Source organism: Charadrius vociferus, unplaced genomic scaffold (genome assembly GCF_000708025.1).
Source record: "Charadrius vociferus isolate BGI_N301 unplaced genomic scaffold, ASM70802v2 scaffold305, whole genome shotgun sequence".
Classification (NCBI taxonomy): domain Eukaryota; kingdom Metazoa; phylum Chordata; class Aves; order Charadriiformes; family Charadriidae; genus Charadrius; species Charadrius vociferus.
In genome coordinates, this window is record NW_009648473.1 from 493998 (window position 1) to 511325 (window position 17328).

The following is a 17328-nucleotide window of genomic DNA, read 5'->3' on the forward strand; positions in this document are numbered from 1 at the left end:
GAGCCTCAGGATTAAAGAATAAGAAAGAATGCATACATTGTCTGTTAAAAAGCTTGCTGTTTATTATTATGTTTTCATTGATTTATCTTCATTCTTATCCTTATTTAGAAAACATCATAATCTTCTGCAGCGAGCACTGAGACTGTGGGAGCCGCGTTATGGCTGGTTGCAGTAGTTTGGAGCCTTATTATGGAGTATACACAGCAGGGCTTTTCATAAGGACAGTTGCCCCCAGTCAGGAGCATAGGAACTTGATGTTAATTAGATCTACTAAAAAAGTGCCAAACCCTGAAAGTCGCCTTGTCTTCAGCTAACGTCAGGGTAGAAATGAAGTTAAACTGATTTATCCCAGGGAATAACCCTTCCCCAGATGTTTTGCCTTTTTCTCTGAGTTGACAAAACTGTTTATCTTTGTCTCACATCATTCTTTTTGAGATAGACTTGGTCTGGGTGCTGCAGGCCTGGGAAACATCTGGTTTCTCAGAGATTCCCCGTCTGGCTGCGGTGTCCCTTGTTTCTTGTTTGTGCCAAGCATTTGATTTGAAAATAAGCATGGCCCAGCAGCTTTGGCCTTTGAGGCCCCACCCAGGAAGATGGCTGTGAACTTCTGAAGTAGCCTTTTTTTCCCAAAGGAGCTGGAAGGCAAGAAAAGACAAGACAGTGTTGTTGGCCCTTGGGGTAGCAGGAAAGCAATTGCACATATCCCTGCGCAACAGTTTTGTGAACATGTTAAGCAGGGATGAGTGGAAGTTGATTTTATTTTGTTTTGTTTGTTTGTTTAAAATGCAGATTTGGGTAGACTGAAATGTTTCTAAACTATGTGCCAACATTAGCAATCATTTCATTTTAAGCAATGCAAGGCACTGGTAATTTTCTATGCCTTGTTTCAAGTTTGGTATTGGCAGGGGGAAAATACGCCTGCCTCAAACTAAACTAAACTGTTTAGCTGTGGAATTAAAAAAAAAAAAAATTGTCTGACTTGAACTGATGGTTTCAAGCACTTTTCAGTTTTCTTAAAATTTGGAAAATAAGTTTTGAGGCAATCTGAAATAATTTTTTGTTTTTATGATGCTGAACTAAAAGATCAGGTTATTTGCACAATTCAAGATAGTGACAATATCAAATGCAGAACAAATCGTCACTAGTTCATCTCTATTATTAGGATCACTTCTTCTTTACGGGAAAAAGAGAAGGAAATCCTCACTGACAAGTAAGGAATGATAGTTCACCACTGAACACCTAAAAAGTAACCACATCTTCAGAGGCTGCTGGGGGAGAAGCAGGAGTATTGAAAATGAAGCATTCTTTACGTGAAAGAAGCACTACAAATAGTTGTCAACAAGCTCTGACTTGGCAAAGCAGCAAGATCTAGAGTAACTCATGCCAGGACTTTTTCTTTGCAAGGAAGATAGTTGCTAGCTCAGGTCTTTAAGATGCAGGATGGGAGAACGGCCCAGAGAATCTTTTCAGCCTCATTTTTTTCCAAAACAGTTTTCTGTAGTATGTGATACCCTCTCCAAAGTGAGCAATTAAGATCCAAATGGCTATTATCACATGCTCCGAGGCACTAAATAAGGGGCCTGTCCTATACCAGACGAATTCCTTGGCATGGTTTCTGTGACTCAAAATGATCAAGTGAAATTCTCTTTCAAATGACCTTTTATTTCTCGGTTGTTACATGATTTCATTATTAAAAGATTTCATAAGTTAAATCTTGGAATAGCAATGGAGCAGAGCCCTTCTCCTTGTATTAGAGGTTCATGATAATTTGTCTCTTCCAAAAGAAATATCATGTTAGTTCAAATTGCACGTAAGCAAATTGAATTTCAAATCCTCTGGAGAATGCCTGAGATTTTCTCCACAATGCTACACTGCAGCTACATTCAAAACTCTGCATATTGCAAACATCGTGGTGTTTGAAACACAAAATGACACAGTAGGTATTGGAAGCAACGTTAGGATCCTTAGCTGGTGTGCAGATTGGCGTGATTTCATTGATTTCACCAGAGTGGCAGCAACAGAAAAGTATTTTGATGAATAGGACCCTTTGCTCCATTCATCACTATCTGTAATAAAGAAAGTGAGCTTTAGCAGATTAAAATTTTTCCAAAGATACTCTATGACAGAGCTATATGATTTACTGGAGTTCTGAGCACATTTAGCAATTTTACCGTGTCCTGCTAGGTTTTAAAGCACATCAGAATAGATACATTCATCCTTAAGTTTGTTTATATTATCATGTTACTTTTTGCAGTCCTTGTAGGTGAAATGCAGAGGTCATTTTGATCTTGGTTTTGGATTTTTGCCCCATGCAAGGCAAAAAACAAATCAAAAGGCTAAACTGTAAGAAAACCTACTGACTCACACTTATTCTTTCTGATCCACACAGATCATAGCAAATCACCATATGCAATCTATTTCCTTTGCATCTGGAGGTGATCCGGTAAGCATTTCTTTAAAGCTTTCCCTCATATAGATATTGCTTTATGAGGACTGTGTGACAAAATTTATTGCACAGCTTACTGAAAGAAAAATATAACCACAATAGCTCCTGTTTCCTGTTTCATAAATTATTCTTGATTGTTGCCATCAAACTCTTTTTGAGCGAAATAACTGACAAGCAGTCATAAATTGTCCTCTTTGAATGACTGAAATGAAAAGTATCAAAGGGCTGTGAGCATTCATATAATAACTGATAAGCAGAGCTCTGTTTTTCAGAATAATGCAGTAGTCATATGGGTATTGTGTGAATTTTGTCCTGACTGTTTTTTATTTTGTACTTTTTACAGTAATAGACTATGTTGTAGTTATATTTATAACAATGTATGCATTTTTTTTTTTCTTCTCATCTTTAAGTGTGCATTGAGAGGAGTGTGCTAAATACAGCCTTCAGGTATATTCACTACACTCGTGCAGCTGGAAGACAAGCTTTCAGGAAAGGCCCAGATCTCTCTTTCTAGTTTTGCAAAGCTTTCAGATACATCTACACATTTGGTCCATTTAGATCAAAGGGCAGAGTCTTGCTTGTTGAGCTTTTCCCTGTTTTTATAAGCAGTCCATCCAAAAGCTTATGCCTTTGTGCTTAAAAAGTATTTGTCACCCAGGAAGCAATGGGAGGGTTATAAAACAGAGACATTGCTTACCTCTTACCTTAGAGGTTTGAAAGCTTTTAAACCTAGATTAATTGAATGAGTCTGCCTCTTCCTCCAGCCTATGATTGTCATTTATCAGTCATGTACTACAGCTAAGGCAATTTCTAGCCTGCTTTGTGAGTTAATTCTCTCAGTTCAACCCTGTTAAGTTGAAGATCCTTGGAACTTTCTGTGTTCCTTTCACTATCCTTAGAAAACATAAGGGCAAACTTCATTCTTCTTAGTATAGCTCTGCTGAGCTCAGTTCAGTTCCAGAAGGAAAAAGGACACCATATCATAATAATTTGGGGAGCAAAAAATGGATCAACAGCAGCTTTGAAATACAACAGATTGCAATGGATGCTGTAAATGAACAATTCCTGAAGTGGGCAGAAGAGTGATTAGCACAGTTCCCTGCCTCCGTAAGAAGATTCTTCGCTCCCCATCTGCCATCCCAAATGCTAAGTCCTGGAAACACCATTGCACACTGCCCACTGATAGAGTGATTTAGCAGGAAAGAGGAGAGAATCAGCAGTAGAGATTGGATTTGGAGTAAACAAGCTCTTCCAAATGTTTTAGAGACATAAAAATCATGCTACTGAGTCAGTGAGCTACCAGAGAAATCAAATTGCACAGTGTAAGGGAGCCTACAAGAGACAGTGAAATTGTAAAGTTGCGTTCCCAATAAGACCACTGCATGGTGATCTCATTCTGGGGGTGGAGAGGGTAGGTATGAGTGTCTAATGACGCTGTTCAGGCTTGTCTCAGTGGGCTAGTGTCTGGCACAACCTTAAATCAAGACCTTGTTCATAAAGCAGGTGGTTCCTTTGCCTTGTGAGCATGCGCAATAAGAGAAGATGCAAGGATGTTATTTAAGTCACAGCTTTATTAAACCATCTGAGGCTCATCCAGACACAAATTTCATCAGCCCTTAATGATTTCCACTTGGTGGAGGACCATCACCACCAAACCCTATCCCCAAACACAGTTGAGCTCCAGCCCCTAAGCTTATCTCCTCATAAGAGATTTAAAATGGGTGGAGAAAGGCTATACTGAACTAGGGACACAGATCTGTGCCCATGTTACTTCAGGAAATGTTTTCCTTATTTTGAATTTTGAAGTTTGGTTTATTTAGAAGTGAGGCTGCCCCCACTTCTCACCCCATCCAGTTTTCTGCTCTGGATATTTGCCACACATTCGCGCCAGCAATTAGCTTTGCAACTTTCCTCCCACTCCCTAAGCATTAATTACCTTCATAATTCAAAATATATCCACTGGAGAAGTGTTCCACAGTCTTGGAGAACAGCTTGAGTACCATATATATTTTTGCAATATTCCCCTTTGCAATGAGTCAGACAGTTTCTGGCTGTGTCAGTACATGGGAGCTTAAAAATCTCTCCACCAAATCCTTTTACACACTATTTCAGAATAATTTTTAGTTCAATTCCAAGACTGTGTTCTGGATCTGCTTTAGCTCTCTTCAGCTCCCCTTATGATACACTGAGTATTTTTCATCCATAGTCATTTCAGGTGGCCGTTTCCAGTCTGCTAGACAAGGTGTTGGTTTTTGGAGATGCCTGCTGAAATTTCAGAGAGGTGGATCTCATAAGGTCTAATAAGGCAAGTCTCTCAGAGGTCCCTGAAGGTGGTAGTTTTTCAGTTTCAGCCCTGCCTCCAAATTTTAACACTGCAGTGCAATTTCTTTGAGGTGAAAATTATAGCTCATTCATACTTGTCTTCAGTCCTTGAATGTCAGGGACCACTTTGCTGCATCAGCCCAGCCCTGCATGGCCTTTTGATGGGAGTCTTCTAATTTAGCCACTGTGAAATGTGCCTACCTTAGGCCCTTAATGGTTTGTCATAGTCAGCATGAATCTGAGAGCTTTAGATGAAATGAAGAGTAGGTGGTTCCAGTCTATCACACCCACGCTAGCTATGAGATAGATCTATGATTTACTCAGGCATAAATGTATCCATTAGCTATGTCTGCACTAGTAAATAAAATGATCCGTGGCCCGTTTTCTGGCCCCAAAACTAAACGGCACAGTGCAATTTGCATCCACATATTCACTCTCTTCCCTCCCTGTGGTCTCTTGGGATCAATGTCCAGCATGTGCTGGTCCCTCGGAGAATTTCAGAGCATTGTGTGGGAAACCAGCAGTGCCAAGCAAGGGAGAGTAGCAATGATTAAACAGTATGGACAACTGTGGAGCAACTCTCAGCCTTTTCCTTGGCTCTGTTTTATTTGCTACTATTGACATAGCTACTTTTCTCACCCGCTTACCTGTTGATATGCATCATTACTTCCATTCAGGTCATTGCCCACCCGCTGTGTCACTGGGTCCTTAAGAAATTACTGGACAAAATGCTAGGGCCATCCTTCTCTGCTCTGCTTTTTTTTTACAGACCAACCTCATTACTGCTGTGTCTGAGTGCATTCCAATAGTGCATTAAGTGATACGGTTACACATCTGCCACCAGAACCATGAACGTGCTTCATCCTTTCCCTTGCCCTCTCCTTAGGAAGGAAGCTGTATATACATGCAGCAGAATGATTTGTTTTGGGTGGGTGGTGGTGGTGTGTGCTTGCACCAGAGAAAGCTAAGCTAAAGAAGTCTATCTTTTACTGAAGATTGATGTTTGTTATGACATTAGATCTTGACATAATTACCAATCGTCTTGGATCAGTCGTCTGAAAAAGCTTTGGGTAGATTTATGGAGCCAGCTGTAGTGTATCCTATATATACATCAGTAAGGCTTAGCTATGCCTGACTAGCCGGGCACGTCAGGAAATATGGGATCTAACCAGTACTTCCGGATCACATCAAGGACATACGACACTTTCTGGATATGCCAGCAGGCCTTACGTTTCCTGGAAGCACTGGCCTTTCTGTTTCGCCTGCACAATGATAAAAGCCTGTGCTGCTTGTGCGCAGGAGCATGAGAGTGGCAGGAGAGCAAGCAAAAAATCCAGAAAGAAGCTGTCAGCCTGCTCTTGCCAGAACATCCACCTCGCATGTGGCAGCGGGGATGGCAGGGAGCAGCCCATGGGCTGGGGCAGAGCATCCAGGGAGGCTCTTGTCACAGCCAAGCAGTGGCTGAGCACCTCTGTGCCATACGGCACCGTAGTCAGTAAAGACACCTCCTTGCCACACATGAATAAACGCTGCTGCTCAGTATTTCTGGGGAGCAGGGCTGTTACTCCCACTCTTCCTGCCACAGAACCAGTTGATTATTCATGTTCTGAACCAAAATCTCTGGGTAGTTTGAAGATGAGGACTTGTAATTCTACTCCCTTCTAAAGGAGGGCTGATCCCAATCCTACTAATTTTGTTTAATTCATTTTCAAAGGCCTTGTAAGAGATTTTTAAGTTCTGCTGGTATAGATCATGCTCTGGAGAAAGCAAAGTGGTGGGATCAGTACCAAAACCCATAAACCTTTTCTGGGGTTTGAATAGTATATAACTGTAGAGCAAACTCTTACATTTGATGGTCTACCCACAGGAATATGCACACTCTGGTCTGTGATCTTTTGCTATGGTCAGTGCAAAGATTTTTTGCATTCATTGTAGATATCTTAATTTTTTGACAGGATACAACTGACTATGTTGCATATGTAGCTAAGGATCCTGTAAATCGGAGAGGTAAGTTAGAAATATCTATTTGGCATCTTTTTTCCTTTGAGAAACATGAATTATTCATGGTATAATTAAGTTGACTTTTTTTTTTTCTTCCCCAGAAGAAAATAAATGGAGCCCAATAAAAAGATTGCCTTTGACAGAGTCATGGAAAGATTGTGTAGCAATAAGGAACAGCCATGCGCAAACAGGTTCTCAGACTTGGAACAGGTCTTGCCTGTAGTTCATCTTCAAATATCACTTGGATTCTCTTCATCTCTTAAATCGAACGCTTGCCTTAGTTGGCTGCGTGAGCTTCTAGGTGACAGCTAACTCTTACCTACACCCAATCACTATGCAAGAACTAAGCAGTCCTCTGATTAAGTGCTCTGATAAGGTGGCTGAATCTGTTAGGTCCTCTTGCCTAATTCCTCCTGGCAGGATCAGATTCGTTGCCAAATAGCGAGCTTTTGAGCCAGCTTGCTGGAGGCTGTAATCCTCTTTCTCAGTGAAGTTTTATTCAAGGCTGTATTGCTTTATGAGTAATCAGTCAGGAAGAGGCAACCTCTTGCTGATTGTATTCAAAGACTAAGATCCAGTTCAGATCATCAAAAATAAAAGTAAATTATAAAAAGTGTAAATTACAGTCTGAAATAATAGGTACAGAAATCTTTCCTGCTTATTATGCAGAAATCATCACTAGGTCTTAATGCTAGATACAAAGTATTGTATAATGTACCTGAGAATCTATTTATTATTCATAGATTCAGAGAGAAAAAAAAGACTAGCTCCAAAAAAAGACTCAAGCACTTCCAGAATTTCTGCAGAATTCAGACACTTTAACTCCAAAATGCCAACCTTGCAAACCCTGATCTGCCACCTTGCCATGGGCACAACTAATTCAGTATCTTCTGTATTTTGTCACCTTTAATGATTTTGGATACCTCAACAATCTGTCGCGTCCATGTGTGGAGATGTCCAGACTTGAGAGTGTTGGCTTATAAATAATACTTGCACTAACCACGCTAATATGCTGAATATTAGTGAAACACCTAGAAAACTTAAGAGGAGTGGGAGGTAGGGAGATAGTTCAGTTTTTTACCATGCTTTATATTCCAACTTCATGTGTCCCCCATTAGAAAGGATCTGGTGTCAGACTGTAGGCTCTATGGTGCAGAGCTGCTCTCCACCACAGCTGCTTTAGCAGTACCCTTCTGCTAAACTGGAGACTGATCAAGTTTTACTGAGAAATCTCAGGGGCAACATAGTGGACCAGCTTTGCAGTCCAGACGTTTGGACTGTAGCGTTTGGAGGAGCCCTGTGCTCTGTTTTCTGTTCCTGTGTGAGTGGATTATATATAAAAAATATTTCATGGACTATGTTTCTTATATCAAAGTTGAATGTGTTTAGCCTTAGCTTTCTGTCACTGTTCCTTGTTGAGCTAGTCTATCCTAGATCAAGAAGTGATCTAAGCACCAGGTATTGTCTTCCTGTGGTGTATGTAGTTCAAGAAATTTCTCAGTTTTCTTAAGGAAAAGTTTGACAGATGTAATTATGTATGTCTCCAGCTGCACTACATGTCCTCCATCCTTCTGATAATTTTCCTTTTTTCATTTTTCTGCATTGTTTTAAAAAGATAGGTGATGCCAGTTATGTTTGAAGTAATCTAGGATTAATGTCAGCAATATATAACAGAGGCTTCCTATTCTTACTTGCTTTTGCCCTCATCATTAGCCAGTCTCTCATAAGCCATTTTTGCTACAGTGAAGCACTGTTATCTCATGTAAAATTCTTTCACACTATGATCTTTAAGCCTTCTGCATTACAGCTTTCCATGGGAGTCTTCCCCAGTTTTGTATGTACATCAGTGGTTTGCAGATCAATGGCTTTGTATGTGACAAGTATTAAAACACATTTTAAAAGGTCTCCTTTACCACGGGATCTGGATTGCCTTCTTTGACCATCACTGGCTATTCTGTCAGTATTTGTGTTATCTGCAAATTACTTTAGAAGTGAGTTTGAATTTACTTCTGTATCTAGTGAAAATGTTACTGCTACCGTTACTGCCACTAGCACCAGTGCTGTAGCATAGCTTTCACTCGCATATGAAACTCATTTCTTCCCAAGGATGGAAAAGCTCTCTTCATGCGTTATATTCTGGATCTAGCAAACCAAAGGCTGTCTGTCTTCCACTGTAACATTCAGAAGAAATCATCTCTGTGTGAGCCAAACCTTCTTATCCTTTTTCAAGAAGCACATCTCCTACCTGCTGAAAGTCCATTCACGTATCCAAGGAAACAAGTTACTCATTATGTCACCTACCGAAACAATTTAATGACTCATGCTTCATTTCAGCTCCAGACAGGTTTAGCAGTGAGCAATGCAGCCGCTTTAAATCCCCACTCTAGTTATAGAGTGCAAAAATAATAGCTTTGTTTGGCCTCACTACTTTTGGTCCACATTCATGGAGATAATCCTGCACCTTGTCTGGAGGCAGTGGTGCAGAGTGGGTAAACAGCAAATACCCTGCTGCTAGCCAGGGTTGTCTGCCTCTGTCATTGGACACATGGAGGTCCTGGTTTTGGCTGCTGAATCCACTTTCAACATGCAGCTAAGGACATTTCCCCCCGAATCGGACATTACCTCAGCATGCTGGTTGGCACAGCAGATGCTATAAGGTGGGAGGAGAGCATCACTGGATCTGTTTAGCAGGGCAGCACTGTGACTGGTGCCATCTCACACTGGTGCTGCTGCTGCTGAGGGAGAGAGAGCTCGGTGCCCTCATCATTCCATACCTGCATAACTGCATGCTTCCTGGCCCTTTATTCTGGCCTCTTTAGAAGTCTGTCCAGCAGATCAGCCTCTAAGTCATTGCTAAACCATCTTAGTCTCCTTATATTGCTTTAACTAAAATTATGTCATACAAATTTCATGACCAATCTTTATTTGTAGGACATTGGCATCCAAAGCACTTGATTCCACTGAGCTGGACACTGGGCATATACTAAAATGCAGTTTTTCAGCCAGAGAATTTATATTCAGGTTATTAAAGCAGTTGGGGGTGATAGAAATCAGTAACTTTGAATGAGGTACCGCTATACTGTGACAGGAAAAGAACTAGAGTTTCAAATCCAGCCCAGGCTCTAGCCAGTAGGCCATATACAGTAGACCAGCACTGAATATGGGAAATGAACTTGCCTGAGCTTTTCTGAGTATCACCAAGGTGTGGTTCATTCAGATCTTTAGCTGCCAGGTCTTAACACCCATCTGTGTTCCTGCAGTGTTAGGTGAATTCTTCATGCATTCACCTGTTTATGTTGTCACACAAGATGATACCTCTGGGCCACTCTCTGATTTAAAACTGGGATGGAATTGGCTGCTCAGACAGCTCAAAAAGTTTTCCCACAGGAAGAGAGCTTGTGTTGCCAGCCTGCCTCCTTACTGCCTCTTTCAACAGTGGGTTCAGAGAAGTGGCACGTGGGGCAGTGCTGGAGTTAACTGGGGTCCTGGCTCTGTGCTCCCCAGTGATCCCGCAGGTTGCTGGGAGTGTCTCCATACAAACAAGCAGGAGGAGGTACCAGCCTCGGTGATACTGGGATCAGATCAGGGCCTGGGGTCTAGAAAGGATCCTAGTTACTGCTGGTCCCTCATCCTGTTATTTGGGAAATTTTGGAAACTCAAAGGAAGTGAACAGCTTGCAAACTTGGGGTGATTAGACATAAAACTGAAGTGGGGGTTAAATTGAGGAAAGCAAAGAAGTTTTTTTTTTTCTGTTGTTACCATCTACTAATATTTTTATAATTTCAACTTAAAGCTCAGAATTCTCATATAATCTATTGAATTCAGGTAATAACAAGTGAAATTTTATGAGATTTCCTGTCTTTACGGACTTGTTAAGATTGTGGAAATGATTTGCAGTTTTACCTATTGCAGCTACACACCAGAGCAATTTTATTTAATCTTTAAAAAGATCACATTGGCTGAAATTCACTGTGCCAGATTTGGGTTTTATTGAAATGTGCATACCATGAATAGGGCAACTATGCCTGGCATGCAGGTGTTTTGTCATAGTTAGTGCATCCTACCATAACATAAACAATTATTTGCATGTGCATGTGTCAAATCTTTTTCATTTAGCTTGTCATATACTGGAATGCTGTGATGGCCTGGCTCAGGATGTCATCAGCACCATAGGGCAAGCGTTTGAGCTTCGATTCAAGCAATACTTGCGATGCCCCTCTAAGATACCAACTTTCCATGACAGGTAAGTACAATTGCAGAAGACTGCTAAAGGATCTTCTTTAGCTTTGTATTTACTTAGTAAAATGTGCTGTGGACAAAGTTGCTGGAGACGGACAGGATTTAAATACTTTTAAAAGAGATTTCTGCTGACTTAGCAAAGCAGGGCTTGCCTAATGAATATGACAGGAGCACAGTCATTTTAAAAGAATAGGCTAAACATAGATTTCACAGTGAACTTATTGAAATGGTCATGCATTTTCCATTGTAGGCAGAGTTTGTAGGCAGAGTTGGATGGCTGAGAATGGATATTGTTTGTGGCATTTCCTCATTGTTGTTACCGTCATAGGAGCTCTGTCAGTTTAGAAGAAGTAAGCTAGAGTTGCTGGGCTTCCAAAATAACTAGTGATGTTTCACTATTTCTGGTATGAGCCAGGATGAAGGTTTTAAAAATGTTATGTATTGTACAGAGGCTTTGGCTACATTATTCTCTGGAGGATACAAAATCTGTCTGCTTGTGTATGTTTAAAAGGCTGGGATAGAGCATTCTGATGAGCAGTGTATTTGACATGGATTGCTATATGCTTGCTAACATTAGTATAAATCCCAGTGAGCTGGTATTCTGTGTAATCTCTTACATCAGAGAAAAAGGAGTGTATGGTGAATATAAAATGCAACTATCCTAATCTGGAAGCATTCTGTACTCACTTTAGACTTGTGTAAATGACTGTTAAATGCAGACTGAAACCACAGATCTGATCTCTTGACTTTGACTCTCTGACTTTTCTTCCAGATTTATACTGGTGATAGAGCAGCCATAATTAAAGGCAAACTTTTAGGGCTTAGTCAATCAATCAAGTAATAGTATTACAAATCCTACTGTAAGGTTAAATAAATTGTTAATGCAGTTTATAGTGGTCTTTAAAGCTAAGTAAAAACATCCTTTGCTCACCATAAAGGATTTAATCCATTGCAAAGGAGGTTTAGATCAAGTTTGTCTATACAGAGAGGGTCTGCTACATGATCCATCATTGCTTCCTGACTCATAATGGTAGCTGAATTGTCAAAATAATATGCAATAGTGATCCCCTGACAGGCAGTCTTAACATGCTGCAAGTATCTGTAAGTGCTTTGCAAGTGAGGGGTAAAATAAAGCACTTGCTTTCTTACAGGGTGCAGAGTTTTGATGAGCCATGGGTGGAGGAAGATAACGAGGCAACAGAACATCCCTATTACAACAACATCCCAAATAAAATGCCCCCCCCTGGCGGCTTCATTGATGCCAGGCTAAAAGCAAGACTTAACACTGCTGCAGATACCGCTCAGGTCAGTGCAATTGCATCTCTGCGCTCCTGCTGATGGATCCAATTTTTTTTTAAAATGTGTATTTCAGAACGGATACATTGGGACTATTTATAGCTCACAGCCCTTCATGTGTGGCCAGTTTCCTTCTGAATGGGCATTGAAGATCTGGGAGGCAAGAAATTAGGCAGATTCAGAACAAACAAAAGGAGGTGAGCTCCTCATGGTGTTAAAAGATTACACAGGTTCAAGGAAGTGAAATCCACTGACGGTTAGTGCGTTTGTGGAAACCATGTCTACTTCAGAGACTATCAAATAGCGCATGCTAATTGGGAAAGATTTGGTGTAGAACCATTAAAAAAATATAGTGCAGTCATTACTAACAGTTCATTATGTTAATAACTCAGCAGTGATCAGTATTCAGCCAGGTTCCTAGGTAGGTTTTCCACCTCACATTGAACTGAGGTCAGCTTGCATATTTCTACCAGCATTGCTGTGGGAAGTTTGGCTGCAGTATCAATGTAGACACCTACGAGGAGTTTTCAGACCCAGCACAACTCTGCTGAAATCCAGAGGGACCTTGTCTGTAGACAGGATCCTTCCGTACCCGAGTGCGTCCCCTGGTACCAATGTGAATCTTTCATCTCAGGCTTTGGAGGGTGCTGGGAGCATCTTCTGGTCGCAGGTGTGTTTCTGTGGACTGCTTTTCCCAGGCATGATTTGTCAAGGCTCGCTATGTGAAGACAAATGTACTGGAGAAGATGATGCATCACTGGGGATTGCAGGGGTTAATAAAAGGAGGAAGCAGGGAAGTTTACATGAAGGTCACCGGTAATATCTTACTCCTACACAAATGCATTTGTGAGATATATTTTCTGACACCACGATGAATCGGAAATGAAGAGTGGGAGAACACAGAATACAGCCAAGGAAATTGTCAGAGCCACTCATAATATATCTGAGCATTTTAAATGTAATTGAAAATTTCTTTGCACATGTGTCCATTCTAGTCTGCAGCAGGCGTGGGAGGAGAGCAAACCTATTACCAGAGTCGTCACTTAGGAGACAAATTCAGTGAAGACTGGCATCATGGGCCTGTTAAGCAAGGTGAGTTTTGCTAGTTTTAGCTGTAACACTGCAGGAGGTCTTGGGTGGGCAGAGCATGTGAAAGTTTGATGCCTCAAAGTCTTAAGGCAATGAACTGCACTTTGTTGACAGATTCCCTTTGTCTGAATTTTAGCATTGATATCAATGAAAAGCATTTGGTAATTACCACTGGATAAATTATTAAATGCACACAATGCATTATGCATTATTAAATGCATAAAATCTTGTCTTTTGCAGAGCAGCTCATGAATAGATTTGCCCCAAAATTTCAGCTATCTAGCTTGCCATGTCTTAAAACCCCCTGGTATTTAAAGACAGGCTGCATGGTCTGTTCTGAAAATCTTACCCACTAGGGTAGGCAAGATGGAAGAGCCTAAAGGCAGAAGCTTTTTTAAAATGTGGAACAATACATGAGTTTGCACACAAACTCTGCTCCATGAAAAACAAATAATGCATAATGTTCTTTTTGTTGTTGCCTATGAATTTTAAGCAAATCACATCAAAACATATATGTGAAATTTCACCCCTTCCACCTTTATGCGACAGCTTTACTGTGTTTCTGGGGACACTTTGTTTTCAAATGCCAGAATGTTTTCTGTTGTTAATCTGCACAGATTTGAGGATTTTATTCCATTTTCTCCTCTCATGACTTCCCAACTGAATAACAGTTTTGAAACTGACAGTGTTTATTTACAAAATTTTCCTTTCCTCCTGAATAATACCCCCCCAACCCTCATTGAAACAGTTCTGTATCCATTCATCAAACATTTCTTTCTACTAGGTCCTGCAGTTATTGACTTTGTATCTCCCATTCCAGGGAATTTTAAACCTGTGGTGATGGGGTGTGGTGTTATTTGGTCATTATAACAACCCTGTTTTGTAAAATACAAAAAAGAAGAAAAAAAGTCTTGAATTTTTTAGGATCTCTGGATATTTGTAGTATGCCAGAAGGGAAATCACAAGTAACTGCAACAGCAGAGATGCCAACATACGTGAACACCCAGCACATAAATATAGAAGCTCTATTGGAACTTCAGGCAGATGCCGAAAGTACCATCAGTGGAACAGCAGATGATACCAAAGAAAGCAGCCCAGGAAAAGATCTGTTTGACATGAGTGAGTTCCCTTCCTGTTCACTCCCTTTCTAACAAGCAACCCAATATGTTTATGCATTAGTTCTGGATAGAAAGAATTTTAAATTTCTCCAAATTTTAGTATTCCTGATGGAGTTATGGTGAATTTTAGTGGTTTCATATGGTGGTTTCATATCTGACCAAGTTAAAATAAGAGTGGCCAAAGTTTTGAAGCAGTTTGTGTTATATCTGAAATAAGCTGAGTTGCAGTCTGTTGTCCTTAGCATCACAGGCAACCACATCAGCAGGAGAATAAATCAGGAGGCTTGTCATGCAGGAAAGTGAAGGAGTGTATGGCTGGAGAATTAGCTCCAGCCTGTCCTGTGAATATGTTACTAGGAAGTCAATGCATACTGCAAAAAATTTTTGCAACAAGGAAGCTGGGAGGGAAATGAAAAGGCTGTGTTATCCCTTGCTCTGGATAGGCCTACTATCCTATCTAGCTATCTGTTACAACTTTGAAGTCAGATTTTCCAAAATCAGAATCATAGCCACAGCTGTGGAACAATGACTTAAGCATCAGACATAATTTGATGTTGGTCCTACCTATACACATTGTTCTCAGCCTTATTTAACAGGATATTGGGGAAAGCAGTTTGATGCACAAAAAAATTTCTTGTTTTTCTACTCTTCCTACCTCCAATCAATTGCTGACACATGATTTATTTAATTCAGTTCACATAATTAAAAGGCAGTGAGACAAAGCAGTTGGTGCCTATATCTTACTTGTAAAATAACATATCTACATTTCTGTTATCTCAGTGTATATAAAACTGTCTTGGTGGCATGGTTTTGCTCAGATATGGCTTTGTTTCCACCGCTTCAGGAGATTTGGTATTGAAAGAAAGAGTGAGGGAAGAAAGTTGAGGGAGTATCTATCTGTGACTATAGATCCGAAATGAGAAAATTCTGCTGTCTGAAATCAGGGTTGTTAACCTTGATTTCTAGCACGCTGTGCCCTTAAAACATGCACATGCTTACCTGTATTTTATACACACTGTTTTCCTAAAAATCAGGGAAACAGATTTCTCATCTTCGAGCCATCATTAATCTGTATTAACCATTGGATCAAAAGGGAAAAGTAGTATCGGAAAACGTGTCAACTAGACCCAAGTTAGTGGTTTGTCAAGCTAAACATGTGTTGGGCTTTGTGCAGTCTGTAATGTGTGAAGACATATGTAAACTGGTTTTAAGAATTATCTGGGATAGCAACAAGCTGTGACAGCACAATATTTACCCTATTTCTCTGAGCTAAATTAACCCCCCTGTGGCCCCATGCAAACATGGCTATGTACTCCTCACATCTCAGCAGTCTGCTTAGAGCTGGTGTATTGCTTCATGGTACTGCTCAGCAGATGTCCTTTAGTAAGTCTAGTGGGTGCAGAACAATATCTCTTTTTAATATGCACTAGTTGGCCAGATGAAGGTCTTGCAAGGGAAAATAGCCTCCGATAGGTCAGTACAGTATATAATGAAGCACACGCTGACCCATTTACTATTTCTGTAAGACTGCTGGGACCTGTAATGACACATCTTTTCATTCCACTCTGGAGAAAGTAAAACTGAGTTCAGGATTTAGCTGAGGTTTAAAAGCTGCTTCCCTGAGGCTGATTTCAGCTAAGGTAAAGGTGTTAGACCGTGTCTACATTGCAAAATCCTCTTCCTAAGTGGAGGCTAGAGGTAGGCTGAGTGATAGGGGCAACTGATCCCTTCCAGACATACTGGGCTGGAAACTCAGTAATGAATAATTTTTAAATGAATATGTTGCTTGAAGAGAGACCAGATATGAGTGTAATGACATTGGGTAGCCATATTATGCAATTTATTTGGAATGAAACTGTCTGACATACCTGGCAAGACAAAAAGAGAGCTCTGCCCGGTACCAGGGCATACAAATGCAACCGTTGACAATAAACATTACTGAAATAAAGTCACTACTTTCCAAAAGCTCCTGCCAAGGTTTGCTCTGATTTTTATCAGCATCTTTCTGTGCATAACATACATTTTTAACATATTACGCTCCTCGATCTTAATACAATCTGTAAATCAGTAGGCCTAGCAGTACATCTTCCCTCATTTTTTTTTCATAAAGACAAAGGGAAGTGGCTATAAGACAAAATAAATCTTGTTCAAAATGACTGGAATATCACCATTTTGTAACATGATTTACCTTTGAATGTTCTTGCCCCTGTTTCTATTTCCACAACCAGAACCATTTGAAGATGCCCTCAAGAACCAAACGTCTGAGGCTGTATTGAGTAAATCCACTTCCGCTGGATGCACCAGTCCTCTTTCATCCAGACCATCTGACTGGACTGTAGCTGAAGAGCTGAGTGCAGAGCCATGGTATCAAGGAGAGATGAGCAGGAAAGAAGCAGAACAGCTGTTAAAGAAATGTGGAGACTTCCTCGTGAGGAAGAGTACCACGAATCCCGGCTCCTATGTGTTGACAGGCATGCACAACGGACAAGCCAAGCATCTTCTTTTGGTGGACCCAGAAGGAACTGTAAGTGCTGACTCCTCAGTATTATAGGAGGTTTCTGACACTACACATTTTCTCTAAATGCGTTTAATCTCGTTTACAGCTTATTCACAACTGATTATAAGTACAGCTTCATATCTCTGGTATGCCATCACATCTTTAATTCTCTCCCTGATGCATAGCAGAAGACCCACTGCGTGATTTCTGCAAGTTGCAGGGTGCCTTAGGGTCCTGATTCCCAGCAAGGTCAAAGTTTGGCCAGTGCTGTACAGTCTTAGTCAAAAGTGCTGCTAAGCCACTTCTTTAGCCTTCCTGCT

General features: G+C 40.6%; 1 protein-coding gene across 1 annotated transcript in view; it reads left to right on the forward strand.

The window, feature by feature from the left end:
- SHC3 (SHC (Src homology 2 domain containing) transforming protein 3) overlaps positions 1-17328 on the forward strand; it is a 57110-nt gene that overhangs the window by 36786 nt on the left and 2996 nt on the right. Inside the window, exons 5-11 of the mRNA XM_009885664.1 lie at positions 2390-2443; positions 6724-6775; positions 10886-11012; positions 12160-12313; positions 13300-13396; positions 14318-14512; positions 16740-17035. Of these exons, the coding sequence (XP_009883966.1) occupies positions 2390-2443; positions 6724-6775; positions 10886-11012; positions 12160-12313; positions 13300-13396; positions 14318-14512; positions 16740-17035 (975 nt within the window). The remainder of the gene's footprint in view (positions 1-2389; positions 2444-6723; positions 6776-10885; positions 11013-12159; positions 12314-13299; positions 13397-14317; positions 14513-16739; positions 17036-17328) is intronic.